General features: G+C 35.4%; 1 protein-coding gene across 1 annotated transcript in view; it reads right to left on the bottom strand.

The window, feature by feature from the left end:
- Positions 1 to 19,785, bottom strand: part of LRRC7 (leucine rich repeat containing 7) — a 307,069-nt gene that overhangs the window by 58,516 nt on the left and 228,768 nt on the right. The window contains exons 20-21 of the mRNA XM_023762876.1: positions 16,336 to 16,476; positions 7,253 to 7,372 (exon numbers count right to left, since the gene is read on the bottom strand). Coding sequence (XP_023618644.1) covers positions 7,253 to 7,372; positions 16,336 to 16,476 — 261 coding nt within the window. The remainder of the gene's footprint in view (positions 1 to 7,252; positions 7,373 to 16,335; positions 16,477 to 19,785) is intronic.

Genomic DNA, 19,785 nt, shown 5'->3' with positions numbered 1-19,785 from the left:
ATGGAACTCCCATTTGACCCTGTGATCCCACTTCTAGGAATATACCCCAAGAAACCAGAAACACCAATCAGAAAGGATCTATGCACCCCTATGTTCATAGCAGCACAATTCACCATAGCTAAGATCTGGAAACAGCCTAAGTGCCCATCAGTAGATGAATGGATTAGAAAACTGTGGTACATCTACACAATGGAATACAATGCTGCTATAAAAAAGAAGGAATTCTTACCATTTGCAACAGCATGGATGGAACTGGAGAGCATTATGCTAAGTGAAATAAGTCAGTCAATGAAGGAAAAATACCACATGATCTCACTCATTCATGGGTAATAAAGACCATTATAAACTTATGAACAAAAATAGATACAGAGGCAGAGCTGCCTCGAATAGATTGTCAAACTACAGCGGGAAGGCCAGGGAGAGTTGGGGGGCAGGAGGGGGGGGGTAAGAGATAAACCGAAGGACTTGTATGCATGCATAAAAGCATAACCAATGGACATAAGACACTGGGGGTAGGGGAGGCCAGGGGATTGTCAAGGGCGGGGAAAAAAAGGAGACATATGTAATACTCTTTGTAATACTTTAAGCAATAAAACAATAAAAAAATAAAAATAAAAAAGAAAGTGAATCTAATTTATATAAAAAAAACCAAACAAACAAATTAACAAATGACAAGTGCTGGCGAGGATATGGAGAAAAAGGAACACTCGTGCACTGCTGGTGGGAATGCAGACTGGTGCAGCCACTGTGGAGAACAGTATGAAGTTTCCTCAAAAAACTAAAAATGGAACGCCCATTTGACCCAGTAATCCCACTTCTAGGAATATATCCCAAGAAAATAGAAACACTAATTAGAAAGGATATATACACCCCTATGTTCATAGAAGCACAATTCACCATAGCTAAGATTTGGAAACAGCCTAAGTGCTCATCAGCAGATGAGTGGATTAAAAAACTGTGGTACATTTACACAATGAAATACTACGCTGCTATAAAAAGAAAGGAACTCCTACCATTTGCAACAGCATGGATGGTCCTGGAGAGCATTATGCTAAGCGAAATAAGTCAGTTGGAGAAAGATAAATATCACATGATCTCACTTATTTATGTAATATAATGAATAACATAAACTGATGAACAAAAACAGATCGAGAGACAGAGAAGCATCGATCAGACCATCAAACCTCAGAGGGAAGGTAGGGGAGGGTTGGGGTAAGGGGGAAAAATCAACCAAAGGACTTGTATGCATGCATATAAGCATAACCAATGTACACAGACACCAGGGGGGTGAGGGCATGATTGGGTGTGGGGCTGGGGGTAATGGGGGGGATAAGGACACATATGTAATATCTTAATCAATAAAGAAAGAAAAAAATCACTAACTCTATAGGTTGATTTTTTAATGTAGTACCTTTAAGCATTTACTTCTCATTCAAAAATGGCATCAGTTTATTCTTACTCTCTGAGAAATTCTGTGACAAACTGACTTGTTCTCAAGTGAAAAATCAATTCCAGAAGGAATTTAATTCAGTTGTTTTAAAAACAGAATTGATGACTTAGTCATAGGATCAATAACATAACAACTTGATATTTTCAAAAGAGATTTTAGGCCATATCTTCCTAAATATGTACAAAAAGAAAGTAAAGTGCATTATGTTAAGAAATATGATGAATGCCAAAATTAAAATAATGAATAAATATTCCTTCCTAGAAACTTAAAAATTTATTTATGTATTTTTTAATTTTACTTTATTTTTCCCCATTACCATTCATGTCCCCTATACCCTCTTCCCCATCACCCAGCTGCTCCCCCTGCAATCACTACTATTAAAAAAAATTCTTAATATTGTCTGAAAAAGCAAAAATTCCAATTTGGGAGCCTGTGAAAGAAAGAATAAAAAGAAAATGAAAGTGACTAAAAAAACATCAGAGATGAGGAGCAACTGGCAATCCTGAAGCACTTAATGGTGAGCTGGCATTGCAAATGTGAGAAAATCATGGACAAATTCCACTACGGGACGAGTTGGTGAGCCAAGACTAAATTAGCTGTATTTTTAATATTTTCTCCTCAACTGTGTCCCTCCTGATGCTGACCCTTGATGCCCAACTTTATTGTTCTAACTGCCAAGTTATTAGGCACTTAACCTAGAATAAAAGCCACTTAGGGAGAGGAGTCAATGTTGATGAACAAAATGAATTGACCAACAGATTAAGACCCAAAGCATGGAGGCATGGAACAGACTGATATACCTCGATGTGGGAATGGGGTGACCAGAAGAGATAAACCAAAGAACTTATCCTATATAATAAAAGCCTAATATGCTAAGTGTCTGGTAGTCCAGTCGTCCATTCAACCAATCAAAGCATAATATGCTAATGATATACTAAGGCCGCTCAACCACTTGCTATGATGTGCACTGACCACCAGGGGGCAGATGCTCCAACCATTAGGTTAGCTTCCTGCTGGGGTCCAACCAATTGGGACTGAACAAGATGGGCCAGACTTGCCCTGGAGCCCTCCCGTGGTCCCTCCCTGGCTGGCCAACCTCCCCTGTCCCTCCCCGGCCCTGACTGTGCACTGGTGGGGTCTCTTGGCCTAGCCTGTGCCCTCTCGCAATCTGGGACCCCTCGGGGGATGTCGGAGAGCTGGTTTTTTGCTATAGATTAGCTACTATGGTACATAGGCCTGTGACAGATATAGGAACAAAATTATTTCTGATAGATGAACACTTTTCATCTAATTGATGTGTCTCAATCTCTGGGTCTTCAGTTTGGAGAGTACCTACGTTTGTTCTGCTGTGGTACTTGGAGTACCACTAGTTACAGCCATGAGTATTACCAACATTAGTTCAAGCAACGAGCTGTGAGGGCCAGAACAGAGAGCCACAAGTTCCACCAAACCTTTCTGAAAGGGATTTCCCATGGACTCTCAGCAGTGTTACAGTAGTTCTGATCACAGCAGTGTCACGGTACTAATTCTACACTGTAGTAGCAGAATAGTAGTATCTCTGGGCACAGAGATAACTATTAAAAAATCTGCAGAGACTTTGAGAAAGAGACCCCACTGGGTGCTGGCAAGATTTCTTCACCACTTCATCTCCTTTGGTTCTCCATTCCACTTGTAGCTCAATTTCTCATTTTCTACTCTTAACTTGTCTAGCCTAATGACTACTCACTTCACGACAACTGCAAAAGTAACAATGATTTAAAAAACACACACATTATGGAATAAAATATAAACCAAATATATAAAAGTACAATTTTCACATCTATTTTGGTAAATCCTGCAGCCCAGGCAAATAATCCCATGCCATTTTCATTTCCTTAGGTTAATTCTCACTGAATACTAATTTGATATATTCAATATAAGATCTAATAAAAAAACTAAATCTGGATATTTAAACATGCTTTATTCTCTCTATTCTGTGAGGTAGTAGGTAGACATATGTATTTATAGATTCTAAAATCTCAGAACTATAACATGGGCTGAATCATAAAATGCTTATCATTATCGTAGAAAGATAAGCACTAATCACAAATGAGTTTGCACATGGAAGATATGATACATATTTAAAGACATATTACATTATTTCACATTTGACAAGCAGTATAAACGGTTAATAAAGTTTTCAAATTAAACAATTATTCCAGCCCACAAATATTTAATCAATATATAGGATTGCATGCAGTTCTTAAAGCACACAGAGAAGCAAGAAAATGATCATCATGATTTGTATCGATGGTATGATTAAACATGACATTATGGACACCGAAAATAGATTTCATGTAAAGTGGATGTATGAATGTATAATGTAAACACCTCTCAGTTGCATCTAGAGTAATACATGAATAAGGTTTTCCCTTGTGTGGGAAAATTATAGTAGTCCTTTGCAGCTATGTATGTGCATATGGTTCCCTCCTTCCGGCAGGCAATCTGCATTAGGCTCTGATAGGTACTCCTTTAATTTCCTGCCATCAGTTTTATCCTCTCCTCTTTTCTCATAAAGAGGAATTTTCCTCCTAGCCTTTCTGAGATTTTCAACAAACAGCTTTTTCCCTTCAGCCTTTAAATATGATCAGGTGCCTGCTGTCTTAAATATTCCCTTCCAGAGTCCACCATAATTCTATCTTTTCTTTCAAAAGGAAAGTCCTTTTTTGAGTTTTCTAGATTTCTGTCTTTATTTAGTCTGTAATGAGGGGAACCGATTTTAGGATAAAGCTAACAGTATGGATGGAAGAGTGAGGAGGGAAATACTAGTAACTTAAGTAATTAATATTATATAAATCTGAGCCTTTCCCTACATTTTGACTTTGTTAGCTAAGCATTTCCTTAATGTTCAAGGCTGTTTCCCTTGAATTTTCTATACCTTGCAAAGGAAAGACTCCACTGAAAAAACGATTTCTTCTCTGTTCTTCCTAGAAACATCTCTGAAATGTTGGTGTTCCGTGGAGTTCTATGTCATCCATCTACCTCACTCATGGCTCAATTTGATGACTGCTAAGTTTGAATCTCCAACTAAGATTTCTCTCCTGGCCCAGCTGGTGTGGCTCACTGACTGAGCATCAACCCATGAACCAGGAGGTTACCTGTTTGATCCCCAGTGGGTGGGGAGGGAGGGTGCAGGAGGCAGCCAATCAATGTTTCTCTCATCGATGTTTCTATCTCTCTATCCCTCTCCCTTCCGCGCTCTCTCAAATCAATAAAAAACATTAAAAAATATTTTCTTCCTGAACTTCAGATAAATATATCTAAACATCCACTAAACTTTTCCACTCAGATGCCTCAACAATACATCAAATCAACATATTAAACTTAAGCGCTCTCTCTTCACTTCCATTTACTATTCTTTTTGTATTTCCCATCTCAGTGCATATCGTCACTCACTTGCCCAAATTAGAAACCTGGGTATCAATCAATTTTGGAACTGCCCTTTATCTCTTATGCCTCATGTCCAGTGTAACATTTAAGAATATATTGAATCAATGCATTTCTCTCCATCACCTATTACTTCCATATACTCTCCCCTGAATTACAACAGACGTTTCTTAACTGGTTCAATTACCTCTAGTCAGTCTCCTCTCCAATTCATTCTCTGAAAAGCTATCAGTGCTCATTAAAGAAAAATTTAATCATGTCTTTGCCCTGTCTCAAATAGTTCAATGTTTCCCTTCCCATTTCCTTCACTATAAAGCTCAGCATGATTTGGCTTCTGCGTATTCCTCCAGCTTTATTTTACACCACTCTTCATTCTGAACTTCCATTAGTTTCTTAACTAAACAGGTGTGTGCCCTCATAGCACTGTATTCCATCTTCACAGCACTAATCATACTATATTATAGTTATCTACACTGCTGAATATTGCTCAATAGGCAGATTAATAACATGTGTAACACCTGCAAATCAGGGTGTTCACAATTATTTGGGGTAAATAATTTGATTTTTATATATATTAAAAGTACCGAGCTCATCATCAAGAGGGAAATCATCACCTAGGTTAGAAAGAGTTTGTGATTATGTAGTGCATATGTAAGTTATGAATCACAGTTACAAAATGAACACTCATGAACTTAAAAACTAGAGTGTAAGAACCACAATTCACCTTAAAAAATAGAACAGTACCAATAATACCAGTTTCCTCCCTCATCCTACCCCCAGTTTTCCCTTTAGAGATAACAATAATCCTAAATTTTTTGTTAACTGTTTCCTTATAAAATTAGTTTTTTCAATCATGTAATTATGCCTAAACAATATATTTTAATGTTGCTTATTTTTGAGATTTATAAATGTGGTATTTTTGATGTGTGACATCTTCTGAAACTAATTTTTCACTCTAATTACATTTTAAAAATTTATATACATTATCATAATTACAGTTAAGTAATTTCCATGGCTGTAAAATATTCCTTTGTGTGAATAGCAGAATTTGTGTATACACTTTCCTGGTAGATACTGTGTTTTTTTTCAATGTTCAACTATTCTGAATATTTAAAGTATCTGAATGACAGGTACAGGATTTTTTTCTAGAATATCATCTCAGGAAGAGAATTGTTGGAATGTAGGGTCTATGCATGATTAGCTTTATAAGATAATTTGTTATCAAACCATTGTGATTTTTATTTCCACTAGCAGTATAAAAGTTTCCATTGCTCTTATACTTGCAAACAGCTTCATTTTTTATACTTAGTTTTTCCAAATCTAGCCAGTGGAAAATATCATCTTTTTTTTTGCATTTCCTTGATCAAATGATTCAGTTTTTTAAATATTTATTCACTCTTCTGATTTCCCCTGTATTTATAATTTAAAATATTCTATTGTATGTATTTTCTTATTGATTTGTAGGAGTTTAAAAACATATATTCTGGAATACTAATCCTGTGTCCCGCATATATCTCACAATTATCTTCTCTCAGTCTTTTTTAATGCTCTTTATGGCAACTTAACGTGTAGTCTTATGATTATCTACATATCACTCAGCCTATCTCACTAGACTAAAAGGTCCTGGAAGTAAGACACCATATCATATTCATTTTTGTTCCCCAGCACCTAGTAACTGCTCCAAACATAGTGTTACTTGACTCACTGTTTATTAAATGAATGATTGGATGAATGAGTGACTTTTAGTAATGTGAATCAATCTCTTTGTAGTTAAATTTCATTTCATGCCCAGCCGCGTGGCTCAGTAGTTGAGCATCAGCCTATGAACCAGGAGGTCATGGTTTGATTCCTGGTCAGGACCTATACCTGGGTTGTGGGCTTGATCCCCAGTAGGGGGTGTGCAGGAAGCACCCGATCAATGATTCTCTCATTGATGTTTCTCTCTCTCCATCTCCCTTCCTCTCTGAAATCAATAAACATATATTGAAAATAAAAATAAAAAATGTCTAAATGTTTAAAAAAATTTCATTTCATACAAATTGGCTACATCATAATGCTGAAGCCAAGAAAGTCAGAAGTATATGTTATACACCTTCCTGTAGTTGCATGTCAAAGATGGGTGTCAGGCACTAGTAAGAGGTGCTAGTATCTGCAGAGAGGCAGCAGAATGTTTGTAAAAATTTATTACCAGCTCTGAACATTTGGCAATGTTCATTTTTCATCCTTTTCAGTGCACTTATAATTCTTATAGTGAAATAATATTTAGCCTAAATTTGTCACAAAGTTAGAAATGATGTTAAGATATAAGATATGGATTACATATTACAATGGATGTGCAAGGCTCAAGGTTTGTGTCATCAACTTAAAATTGGTTACCTTTTTAGTAATGGTGTCCGGAGGTACATCCCGCCTCCCAAGAGGATAAGGATTCCATTGGCCACTAGGAGATACATCTTCTTGTCCATTGTCTAAAATGTTGCTTTGCTGGGACGGGGTCTATTGCAAAAATGGTATGGCATTCTTTAGTGATGTAATAGAAGTTTAATCATAGTTTTCTGAAGAGAGTCCCTAATGATTATGGTAAAATTAATTTTGTTTAACTGCAAAAAAACTCCATACATCCTGAATTGGAAGTATTACTATATACCTTTTACTCAGTAAAAAATTCTAAATTGACAGCTTTCTGGAAGCAGTGAGAAATTTAACTAAAGTAACATTCTTAGAGTTACATACTGAAATTTAAGAAAAAGTTTAGATTATTTACAGTACCTGAATAAAAATAATCAAAATAAAATTAACCAACTGATAAAAACCACAACATTTAAAACTTGCTTGTTTCTTGAGTATGCTACTACCATTTAGAGTATAAATTGAAACCATAGAAACACAGTATGTAACTCTTAATATTTGAAACCATAGCCTAACACAAATTTTATAAGGCTGTACTGATTCTGGGAGCATATACCTTGCGCTAATTCAAAGGAGTGTTAACACTAGTATAGTGTATGTAAGATTCATGGTTATATGACATTATCTACAGATAGCTATGAGAGGGAAATTAAAACAACATAAAAATATTGTATTATTAGAATCACAGTATAAATAAATCATGACTTTTAATTCAAAATTTATTTATATAGGTCACATGCATTAAAGTTTAAACTCTTCATATATATTTAATTTTTTGCTGATTTACTGATTATTATTTTTAACAAATAATAATTTCTCTGTCTTTATTATTATAATATTAGATATTTGGGGGGCGGTCCTCCACAGTCTGACCTGAATATTAGGAAGGATTCACACACCATGGAGGATATAATAGTGGGATATTTTTCTTCTGAAAGCAGATTAACTTTTCACAAAGCCTTTCTCCTCCCTGAACCTACAAGATACACAAGTACTAAACTTGAGTTCCTGAGAAATTCTTATGGGTGAGATACTATGTTTAGTGTTCCCTATCCCACTTTATGTGGATGTTTTTAAGGATCACTACAGACAAATAAAGCTGAGTTACAGCATGTATGTGCAGCTCTACTCTGTGTGAAGTATTGTCCTCCAAACCCAGAATGGGAGAACTAGACCATTCTCTTTATAACATGGCAGAAATGGGCTGCTTGCTAGGCTTCCTCTGATTACATGGAATAGTCCTAGTTGTTCTCCTTTAGAAAACAATTATACAACCACTCTATGTATATTCTGACTGCATGCATTTTTTAAAAGCATTGCTTGGAGTTACTTGAAAATCAGATTTGTTATGAAACTAGATGAAGCTTTCCTAAGGCCTAATGGACATAGTGAAACATAAGAAGATAACTCAGTTTTCTTCTTATTCTTTGGCCATGTGAATTTCTTTCTCATGAGCCTATCTGAAAGAGTGAAAAAAGAGAAAAGGTATTGAATTGAATCTCCTGGGTTAGCTAGAAATGAATTTGTGTTTCTTTGGAAACCAAACATTAACACATTTAAAGTATATATTACTTAAAAAATAACCAGATAACAATTCAGGGTCCATCTGTTTGTCTTTAAGCATTAATTTTCTAGTCTTTGCCTTTTCCAGATTATTATTTGGGCATATGTCCCCAAACAATTTTTTTAGATATTAAAATACGACAACTCAAATTATTAAAATTAAGCAGTTAAAATATAATCATTCAGGATAGGCATTACGGGCCCATGGTTTTTTCTGGCTGGGTTTCTGTGCCAGAGAAGTGGGATAATAAAGTGTTCATCTGGCTAGGTCTGTGCAACACAGACTTTTTGAGAGTTCAATACAGGTATCTTTCTCTTTTCCTCCATATCATGCCATCTCTGTTTCCTCCACTAAACTTGGTTCAGCTGGCCAGATATGACTTCTAGTCACAGAGAGCAACTGATAATTGCAAAATTCTTTCTGGCGTAAAAAAAGGAGGCTAAAACTCTTTAGTTAAATTTCTAATTTTATGATGATATAGGCTCTTCATTAGTTTAGGAATTAATCTTTTTCTCTTTAAAATTAGGATCAGCATGCATACCAATTTCTCTCTATTATGGCCAAAGGAAACAAACATGCAGACACATAAAGAATTACTTTCACTAGACAGCGAAATTAAAGAAATAGTCTGAACAAAATTTCCTTTATTAATTTCAAGAATGTTTTGGTCTTTTTGTTTTTAAGTAAGACATCCTAGGGGTGACTTCAGTTTGCAGAAATAGAGTATGGGAACAATTTATTGTTTGGGAAGGGGGAACCCAAAAGAGAGTTATATGGTAGGTTCACATTATTTCCCAAAATGAGCATAGACATTAACAAAAAATTGTACTCTTGATAAAGTGCTAATGAACCAAGTATAAATGGATTCGCTCAGTTGTTAAAATTCCACAGAAGATTAAAAGGAGCAATTGAAAAATATAAAAAAAGTAATGAAGTTATCACTGTTGAAATTTATTATTTCAGAGAAAATAACCGAATTGATGTTCAGTTATTCATTTATTTTTAGTATCATATTCTAGATATTTTATTTATATACTTTAAAAGATTAAGAATAAATCTTATCCTTACCACATGTAACCAATTAAATCTAAAGGACATGGAAAATCATCACCTGCAGCATTCTCTCAGCTTCTAAATTCTGTAGATATTCAATATTTCAAAATAATAGAGAAAATGGTCAGTATGATTTAGTGAAAAATCAAAAATTGTATTAAGAAATTAATTAATGCTAGTAAAAGTTTTGCTGAATAGGTTCTGGTCCCAAAGATTGCTGCGGACATTTGTAGATTTAACACTGCTGTGAATGATCACAGGTGTCTATTGGAAGAAGTAATTTCTAATTTTGCTGAGACATAAATGTGCATGAGTATGTGTGTGTCTCTATATATCTGTGATTGTATATGAGTGTGTGCATGCAGGTGTGTCTGTATGTCTCCATATGTGAGTACGTGTATGTACAGGATTCACAGGTAGAAGTAAATGAGCTTAGCTGATCCAATGGCTTTGCTCTTGTCTGCTAATTAATGGGTACAATAAACGCTTAGTGCATTTCGTCAGGGGAATTATATAAGTGTGGTATTACAATTTGGCACTTTGAAAAGGTCTTGGGATATATCCCTTAAGATCTCAAGGATCTATTTTGCTCAGTAATTGTTACATGATTCATGAAAGGCATTGCCATAGATTCAAAAAATGCCTTAAAATTAATTTTCCTCAAAATATTTCTGGCAAAATTATTGTTATATTATTTTTTTCCTGCATATTTTTGAAAAAATTCGGTATTATAAAGACAACTATATGCCAAGCTTGAATCTAAACTATTATGATATCACAGGGTTCAATCTGAAGGTGGTAAGGTCATGTCAACATGATTCTTAAACCAGCATTTTATTACAATGATGAAGAAGCATCTGTATAGATGCTAAGATTATTTTGGTAATTTTAGCTCCTACTGATGAAAATGTATGTGGTTTATAAGATAAAAGTATTTTGCATAATTAGGAAGTTAAGAGAATCCTTCTTGAGGGTAGGTAGCCAATAATAAATGCAGCAAGATCAATAGAAACTGTAGGCATAAACTGTCCCTAAATGGCATCAAGTAAGTAATCCTTGGAACTGGGGTAAATAAATGCATGTAAAATGTTGGCACTATTTGATCCTGAGTCGTCTGCATAGATGCAGTAATAAAGGACATTAGAAATTTTAAAATCGTTTAGGTACAAGTATTGCTATCTAAACTTATTTAATTCAAAATATAGAAGAATGAGTATTAACCAGCAAAACAGATAACATTTTCTTCCAGGAAAAATTCTATGAAAAGATGATTTAATACAGATATTTCTATAATTTCACCATCCCTTCTCTTGAAATTATAACTTATGTTAATATTTGTTTTAATAATCCAATAAGCATTAGGTGCTATGGTACAATATTATAGTGGGAGACGTTAAAAAAAGAAAGAAAAGGAAACAAAGTATCAATTGCTCCAGTGTAGAAGAGACCACGCCATTAATATTGGCAGCTGGAAACCTGCAAACGGAAGTTAGAAACGGCCAATGATTTCTTCCACATCCCTGCTTATCCCTGGGGCTGCAGTAGCATGGATGATTAATTTATGATTTTCTTGGGTTCACAACCTTTGGCCTTTGACTGCTACCAAGCATATTTCTAAGCGGTAGTAAGTGCTCAGGAAGTGCAAGAGGATCTTAATAAGTGCAAGGTAACTATTAGCATTTAGTAAGCTCAGCTAACTCAGAAAGCATGTGTCTGTTGCACATAGGGGAAGATTTGGGTCATGATATGTTTTGGATAAATGAATATATCCTACTTATGTGTTCTTTCTTTCACCCCGTGATATCTACTTTTCTGGATTGTTATGAAGATGATGTGGGATAATAGTGTGTACAAGAGAGCTTTATCAACTCTTATGAGCTATGTTCTAAGGAAATGCCAGGTTTTACAAACATTCCAGAAGGCATCACCATATAGTAAACAGCAGGAACTTGGGTGCCAAGCAGAGTCAGATTCCAATGCTAGCTGCCCCTATGCTAGGGACAGGGGTTACAATAGTAAAACAGTAAAAATACAAGTGACTTATTTTCTGTGACACATGAACCTCAGATTTCTCATCTATATAATGAAGATAAATACTTCCTATGAGAGTTTTTGTTAGAGGTGGGTGAAAAATATAAAGTACCTCATTGTACCAGGTACATAGTAGATAATCAATAACGTTTATTCTTTATTCTTCTCCTATCAAAATATTTATTCTACCATTAATCTGGGTAATAAAAATGGTAGTCTGAATTGACATTTTACAATACAGTTGACCCTTGAACAACACATGGTTAGGGGTGCCAATTCCTTTGCAGTCGAAAATCCACATATACTTTTAACTTCCCCAAAACTTAACTACTAATAGCCTACTGTTGACCGGTAACCTTACTGATAACACAGTTGATTAACACATATTTTGTATGTTATATGTATTATATATTGTATTTGTACAATAAAGTAAGCTAGAGTAAATAAAATGTTATTAAGAAAATCATAAGGAAGAGAAAATACACTCACAGTATTTACTGAAAAAGATCCATATATAAGTGACCTGTACACATCAAACCCATGTTGTACAGGGTCAACTGTATTATATTTCTCTCTGATAACATAACATTTTAAGACAATAGCTAAGTTCAATTACAACAGAACACATCCGAAGAAGCACATAGAACCATTAATAACATCATAGAAAGTTGCCTTAAATGCTTTTTGGAGCGGCAGTAAATAAAAAAATGAATAAATGAATGAATGAATGAATAAGTAGATAGAAAATATAAAAGTTTATAATTTAATAGATGATTTATGTCTTAAATGCTCTGATCATAAGTATCATTACTTTTTTAAGAAATTGGAATAATCATCAATAAATGAGAATATTAGTGAAAATTAAATTTATTAAACTAATGTTGTTATATTTTTTCACATTCTTTTAATATCTTAAGAGGCTCCATAAAATTAAATTAGAAAATGTAATTTACTGTTTATCATATGGAAAGTCTTTATTTAGCTTGTAATTCATGAAAAATGTGCAATACTCAACCTAGCATAGAATAAATATGAAAATGGAACTATTCAAAACACATAGAAAAATCTGGGAGAGTCTTCCCTTTCTGTCCACGTAAATATTCACTGTGTAAATACTTTATCAAGAACAGAGTCTTTAATCTTCATTCACAAATAGTTATATCCTTTCATTAGTTTACTACAAATTTATTTAAAGAAAGTTGAGAAGAAAAAACAAACTAGATATGTTTTGGCAAACTAAAAAAAACCCAAACCAAAAAAAGAAATAATGTGCTGAGTCAGGATCTCAGCTTACACAAATGACACCTTTCTGTCAATTACCAAAATGGAGATGGTGGGGAAGGTAGGAATCACAAAAAGGCCCACTTCTCTGGGTGCATAACTTACAAAAAGACAGTCTTATGGGGGGAGGAAATACACAAAGCTGCTCCTTTCCTCTAATTACCAGAGGTAAGACTTGGCAAGCAGGGAGCATGGGAAAAGTCTATATCTCAGCGCCTGAATGTCCCCTTGGCAGGGCACGACCACAAAAGTATGCTGCAACTTTATTTCCCTTGCTTAACTTGTAATATGTGAAAAATGTTAATTTCGATTCCTTAGGATACTTAAATTCATTTTTTCTAGCACCTAACTAGAGATGGCTAATATTATCATTCAGGAATTTTATGAATAAAAAGACAGTGCTAGTGTTTCCACAGGAGAATGGACAGCTTTGTCAATTTTATCTGCTGAAAAACGCATGCTTATAAATTGACCTTATTTTGTATTTTAGTGGAATTCTTGTGGCCAACAAATATTTAGGGGCTGCAAAGAAATTGTAGATATCGGATATTAATTTTTATTATCTTAAGAGGCAAGACAAAAGTGTTGAGATGGATGTTTATGCATTTGTAAATCAAAGGAAAATCATTTTTGTCCATCTCCTTTCCTGTAGAAAAGAGTTCAGGGAAAGTGAGCCCCAAGCATGGGATCAGTTAGCAACAGTGGTCAGTGGATCCAAGAAGGGGGATTCTGAGAGTCTGCCTCTTAAGAGTGATGATGGGAAAGCCTGGCAGAAAAACCAGACAGAGTTTCTAATTAAGGAAGCTCTGCAGAACAGATGTACCTGCCCAAAGGTGAAGGGGCAGAGAATTAGACTGGAATCCATGGGAGGAAGCAGAGGCTGGAGGAGTCTCAAAAGTGAGTAAGCACCACTCAATGTCACATATGATGGAGTTCCTGCAATGGCGGCAGGGTAAGAAAGTTGTCCCAGATGCCCAAAGGCCTAAAGTTTAGACACCTTAAACTGATAGTTTGGGGTCATGAAATCTTTTGGTGGTAATAGAATACTTGCCCTGCCTGTGTTCCTTTTCCATCCCCTGCCTTCTTTGTCTCTCTCTCTTTCTCTCTTTGTGTGAATAATGCAGTATTGACGATAATTCATTTTCAGATGGAGTCTTGCAATAACTGAATTATTCTTGATTTGCACTTTAATGTAGCTTCCAAAGAGAATTCCTTTAGGTCATCTCTGTGCCCAATGGAGGAAGGTTGAAGAGTCTCTAAATATTATAACTCTGGAATATTTCTGTTATAGATCATCCTAAAACTATAGTAAGCATAATGAATCCATTCTCTAGGGTACCCCAAACAACATCAGAAAATTAATATAGCAATACAGAGGTACCTAAATTATATCTGGAGATAATTTAGACGTTCAGAAAGAGTGCTTCAAAGTATATTACCATTTTTAGCACTGAATATGTCTATATTATTCTATAGAGTGATAAGTAAATAGGGCTAAAAATTAGGCAGAATAAGGAGCTATTTATATGGTATAACTTTAAGGGATTCAAGCAATAGCTTCCTTCATACCAAGACCTCTCTAATCTCACTGAATTTTGAAACTCAATCATTTTAGTTTAAGGGTTTCATTTCTATTACTTGTCAAGCCCTCCAGGAAAGGTGCCTATTAAAATTGTGACATCTCATCTATTACTTAGTGCAAATAAGTTTCAAGGCCTTTTGGAAAACTGGTTTCCTTGTGGCCGAGGATGAGAGCCTTGGGCGTAGGAGAGAACATGAAACAGGCTCCATAAAAGCTGGGGCTCCAGCAAAAAGGGCCTCGCAGATAGTGGTAGGTGGAAGCCGACTAGTATTAGCTCATGAGAACCATTTGTACTCAAGCCCCAGTTCTGAGTTCAGCGGTGTTACGTTAGTACTTTGAAACCGTCTGTACAGGGAGTATTTATATCGCTGACATTGGCAAACATCAGAAATCATGGCCATGTTTTTCTCCCTGGAGAGGAAGTTACTGACACACCACTGGTCCTGCAACAGGAGACCAAGGACAAACAACACTCAAAGGTTCTTAATTTAGTTTGTTTTTTTCAAAGTGATGATACATTTGTGAATATAAATATCTCTTTGATTTTATTTCTCTACTCACAGTGGGAAGCAAACAATCCAGAGGTAGAGATTGTTTTTAAGACTAATTTGACAATAAAACCTGAATTTGAGGTCTTTTGACCCTCATTTTGCTAGGATGGGAGTTTGCTCCATATGGTCATTAATTTTATTAGGAGGCTACTGTCACTCTGTTATTCCCACTTTGTATTGCATTTTTCCCCCTAAAAAGTTACGAGGCTAATGACTATATTTATAATAAAGTCTTAGTGACATATTGTGTAAAAATGACTCATTAGTATCCATCAAAATGTAACCAAGACAGAAGGCATTAATCAATTTAAACAGGTAAAATGTACATTCTCAGTTTTGCTTGAATAAAATGAGCAGAAATGTTCCTTCGCCAATGGAAATGTTTCATCTTACAGTGTAGTCTCTTTCAAATGAGCCTACGTGTTCTTTTATTAGCCTAGGTTGAGTAACAATTTGCTCGGGAAGCCACAAACTTGTATCTCATGTTTTACTTCTGTGCAGTATTTCCTGCAAGGAAAACAGGCTGAAAAAGCACTTAGAGGTACTGACCACTTAATTTCCATTCCAATTGAGGACTCTGTCTTTTCCAAAGGAATAAACAGAAATCCGGTTATAATTTTTAGCTCTGTTCTTAGAATGCATCAGCAAGTTAGAGGCTATCTAAAGAAAGATATGTATGAAAAAAACAACAAAGAATAAGAGAAAAAGAAAATGAGTAACATGAACAATGAGCCTTAAAGCAACACAAAAAGCCATGTGCCTGCTCAATCCAAAAAGCAAAGCTGTAAAGCAGGAACCTGATCATCAGTCTAGCTACAAATATTCATTTAGCAGCTAAGAAGAGTTCAGGCTCTACATTATGTGCCCTGGTGCTTTAGGGACTCGTGAGAGTCTATGAGCAGGGCTGTATGTACAGCCTAAACACAGTAAGTAAGCAAATTTTCAATGGCTTTGGTATGCTGACACATGTAGGGCAGTCCATACTTACTTTCTGAAGAGGTAGTTCTTGTAGATCAAATTTAGACTTAGTCTGCAAGTTTAAAGTCATGCTTCTGCCTGCATGCATTGCTGAAATACCTCCATAGGGCAGCATGCCAAGGTTAACTGTGTTGTGTTTGTAAGCAGCGTTCTGAGTAGAGGAGATAATCATGTGACAGGGTGTGAACACATGCTCAACAAACTGATTATAACATGAACATGTTTCAATTTATCACATTTAACTTTAAGCGAGCAAACAGTAACTTTCTTTTCAAAACATGCACTCGATCAGACAGAAGCAAACGGTAAACAGTGTTAGTTATGCACATAATGAGTACCATCCAAAACTACAGAAAAGACAAAAAGCAAAGATACATTCTGTTTTATATTTGCTGCTAACTCAAAGGCATAAAATCTATCTCGTATATCATGATAGCAGTTATTTTGGACAGATGTTGTTTATCTGTGGAAGTTTATCAATTAAAAAAGTTTAAACAGTGAAGTCAGTAAACTTTTGTCAGCTGCAAATCTCATGGTGTCTTTCACATTATGAGTTCATCACATACAAAAGACAAATACTAGCTTCTGATCCTGCCTTAAAACTGATGCACTCAATGTTGCAGCCAAAATCAGTTTATTTTATTTCTCAGTTTATAGGCTTACTTACAGCAACTCAGAAAAAGAGCTGGTCAAAAGCTTGTTCAATTTGACCACTGGCTGACTGAATTTACAGATTAATTTAGTCAAACCAGTCAAGTAAGTTGTATGAGGATCCAAATATTCTAACTTTTTTATTTCTTAAAAATTACATTTAAATTGGAGAAATTTCATAATGAAACTAAAGGAATTATGATTTGAACTATTAGTGCTACTTATATACTACACCTAAATAACTATAGAAAACTAGTACTGTTTTAATTGTGGCTACCCTTCTAAAGTTATTGCAAGTGTCTGATAGTTAATTTTTTTCTACAGAACTTCATTTAAAAAATTCAGATATTTTGGGTGACTGGTCATCAACTAGTTTTCATAGGTACAATCTCTACTTTCCACTTATAACGGAAATGTAATATCTAAGTATTTGATCCTTTAGGTAATTCTCTTATTTTGAAAAAAATATCTACAGAAGTTAACTTAATATCCTTTTAAAAAACTGAACACTAACAGTAGACAGCTACTCGACTCTAGGACATTATTTGCAAAGCAATGATTTTTAGCATCAGAGTTTCACTGACCAATAAGATTTGTTATGGATTTTTGATTGTTTTATCCAGAGTTTTTTCATTATCACTATGCCAAAATTGAAAAGGACCCTGAACAGTTCAGTCTAGCCCTTGATTTCTTAAGGATTAAAATCACCCCATCTAGTGCTCTATCAGCTCCTCTAGAAGAGTCGCAGTCTCAGACACATGGGTTCATGTTTTAATTTCTCTCAGTCACAGTGGGGCTCTGTGGTGCAAGCTTGAGCCTTGAGGTTAAATTAGAGGAAAAACGGACATCTTTTATCCAGCGTTGTACCTGGAGCTGCCTCTCCAAGTACCGACCCAGAGCTTTAACCAATATCATGTTGGTCTGTTAAGCTTATCGGAGCTTAAAGGCAGTTCTGTTTTATGAGGACTGGACAAAGATCTATAGTTTCCAATGTAACTATTTGATTTCCAGGGTTCAAATTGATCAATTAAATTTCACTGCGAAAGAAGCACAGCACGTCTCTGGTGCAATCTGACTTTGGACAGAATGTTCAGTAGCACAGCTATGTCAAAACTAGTTTTAGGCAACACATCTGTGCTTCAGAACCCTGGATTCATCTTGTTGAGTAGCTGAGAAATTTTAAGTACGATACAGCCTGAAAAACTCAGTACGTCAATTGAGAGGGAGCGGAAATCTTATTTGGAAAAAATTAGAGGAAGAGCTTCTAGGATTCAATGACTTGAAGCAATTCTCTAAGGCAATTTAATGTCAGAATTAAATGAGAAGCTATTAACATACATTGAAGTTGCTCTGAAAAATGAAAGACACTAATAAAATGATAACCAAACCAGGGATACATGGAGGCTAATTGAAAAGGGAGGTGCTGTCACAGCAATGGGAAATATATGAGCTAACTCTTATGTATCTGGACTCTGGGACAGGCAGTGTCTCCAAACTTCTGGTGATCCAAACCCCCCTCTCACAGTCTTATCTTCCTCCCTCCAAATTCCTACTCCAGTTAGAGGAGTCACCTACTTGTCAGTAGCTCTGATCCAAGGAGAGAAACCATTTAGCTGGGAAACCAGTAAATGAGAATGATGGTACCAAATGTTCAGAATTTGTTTTTCTTTTTTTATGCTTTGTTTCCACTCACTCCTCTGCTGCCTCAAATTACTCATCATTGTACATACGCTCTGAAAAGCTTCTTATAACCCTTCTTGACTAGTTCATCTTACCCTGTTACGTATGGTCGTGTCTACACGAGGCCAGAGTTTCCAAACTGTACTGTATTATTTGGCCCCAAATATTTTCGCCCTCCAAGTTATCTGTCTACATGGAGGGTGTAACTTGAGGTAAGGCATGGTGACAACCGACCAGGTGTCTCCCACTGACAGCCAGTCATGAGGCTTTGATGAGGCTCCCTTCAATGGGACTGAGCACACCTATTTGAAACAGACATTCTGATGAAATACTTGGCAAGGCAGAACCAATTTCCACAGTGAGAAACTAACACCCACACCCACACTTATTAGTTCACGCTTTCCCTAACAATGATTGTTTTCTTGTCATGTAGACACGACCTACAAGCAATATAATTATTTAGAAAAAGTACACCTGAAAACACAAAATTCAAGGTTAAGGAAATATATATGATAAATGCAGTGACCTGTGCTTTCAGTAGGACACCAAGTAAAATAATAAGACTATTGAGGGAAAGACTCCAATGGTGTATTATTACCCAGAGTCCCAATTTACACTGAAGCTTTTAAACCTACAAAATGAGAAAAGGCCCTGTTTTCACAAAAAAGAGCTTTAAGATTCTACGGTCAATGCAGGGCACAGAAAGGCCACTCCATAATGATGGTCACTGGTCACAGTTCTAGAAAATGAATGACCAAATTCCTCTTAAAGAGAAATAATAGGCAACAAAAATAATTCTAGGCTTTATACATTTTTTTTACTCCTCAAATAATTATGCATTCCATGCTTCATTGTGACTTAATTTTTTATCTGAAATGGTATTCATTTCCTTTTTTGCTGCAATATACACACTAATTTGTACATTTGTAGTCTTTATAAAGACATCATCTATTTCTGTTGTCTGTAGTATGATTTGAATTTAAACATTTCTTTCTATATAAAGACTAACATTCTAAATGGCGGGATTTTTATTAAATAAAATAACATGTAGGGGGCATTCAGTGTCTGCTTGTTTTATTTTTCTGTTTCTTTTTGGGAAGATTATTACTCCTTTGAAGTAATAACTTCA

This window comes from Myotis lucifugus, unplaced genomic scaffold (assembly GCF_000147115.1).
Source record: "Myotis lucifugus unplaced genomic scaffold, Myoluc2.0 scaffold_265, whole genome shotgun sequence".
Classification (NCBI taxonomy): domain Eukaryota; kingdom Metazoa; phylum Chordata; class Mammalia; order Chiroptera; family Vespertilionidae; genus Myotis; species Myotis lucifugus.
Note: the sequence above shows the minus strand (reverse complement) of the source record. Positions and strands in the feature narration are given on the sequence as shown.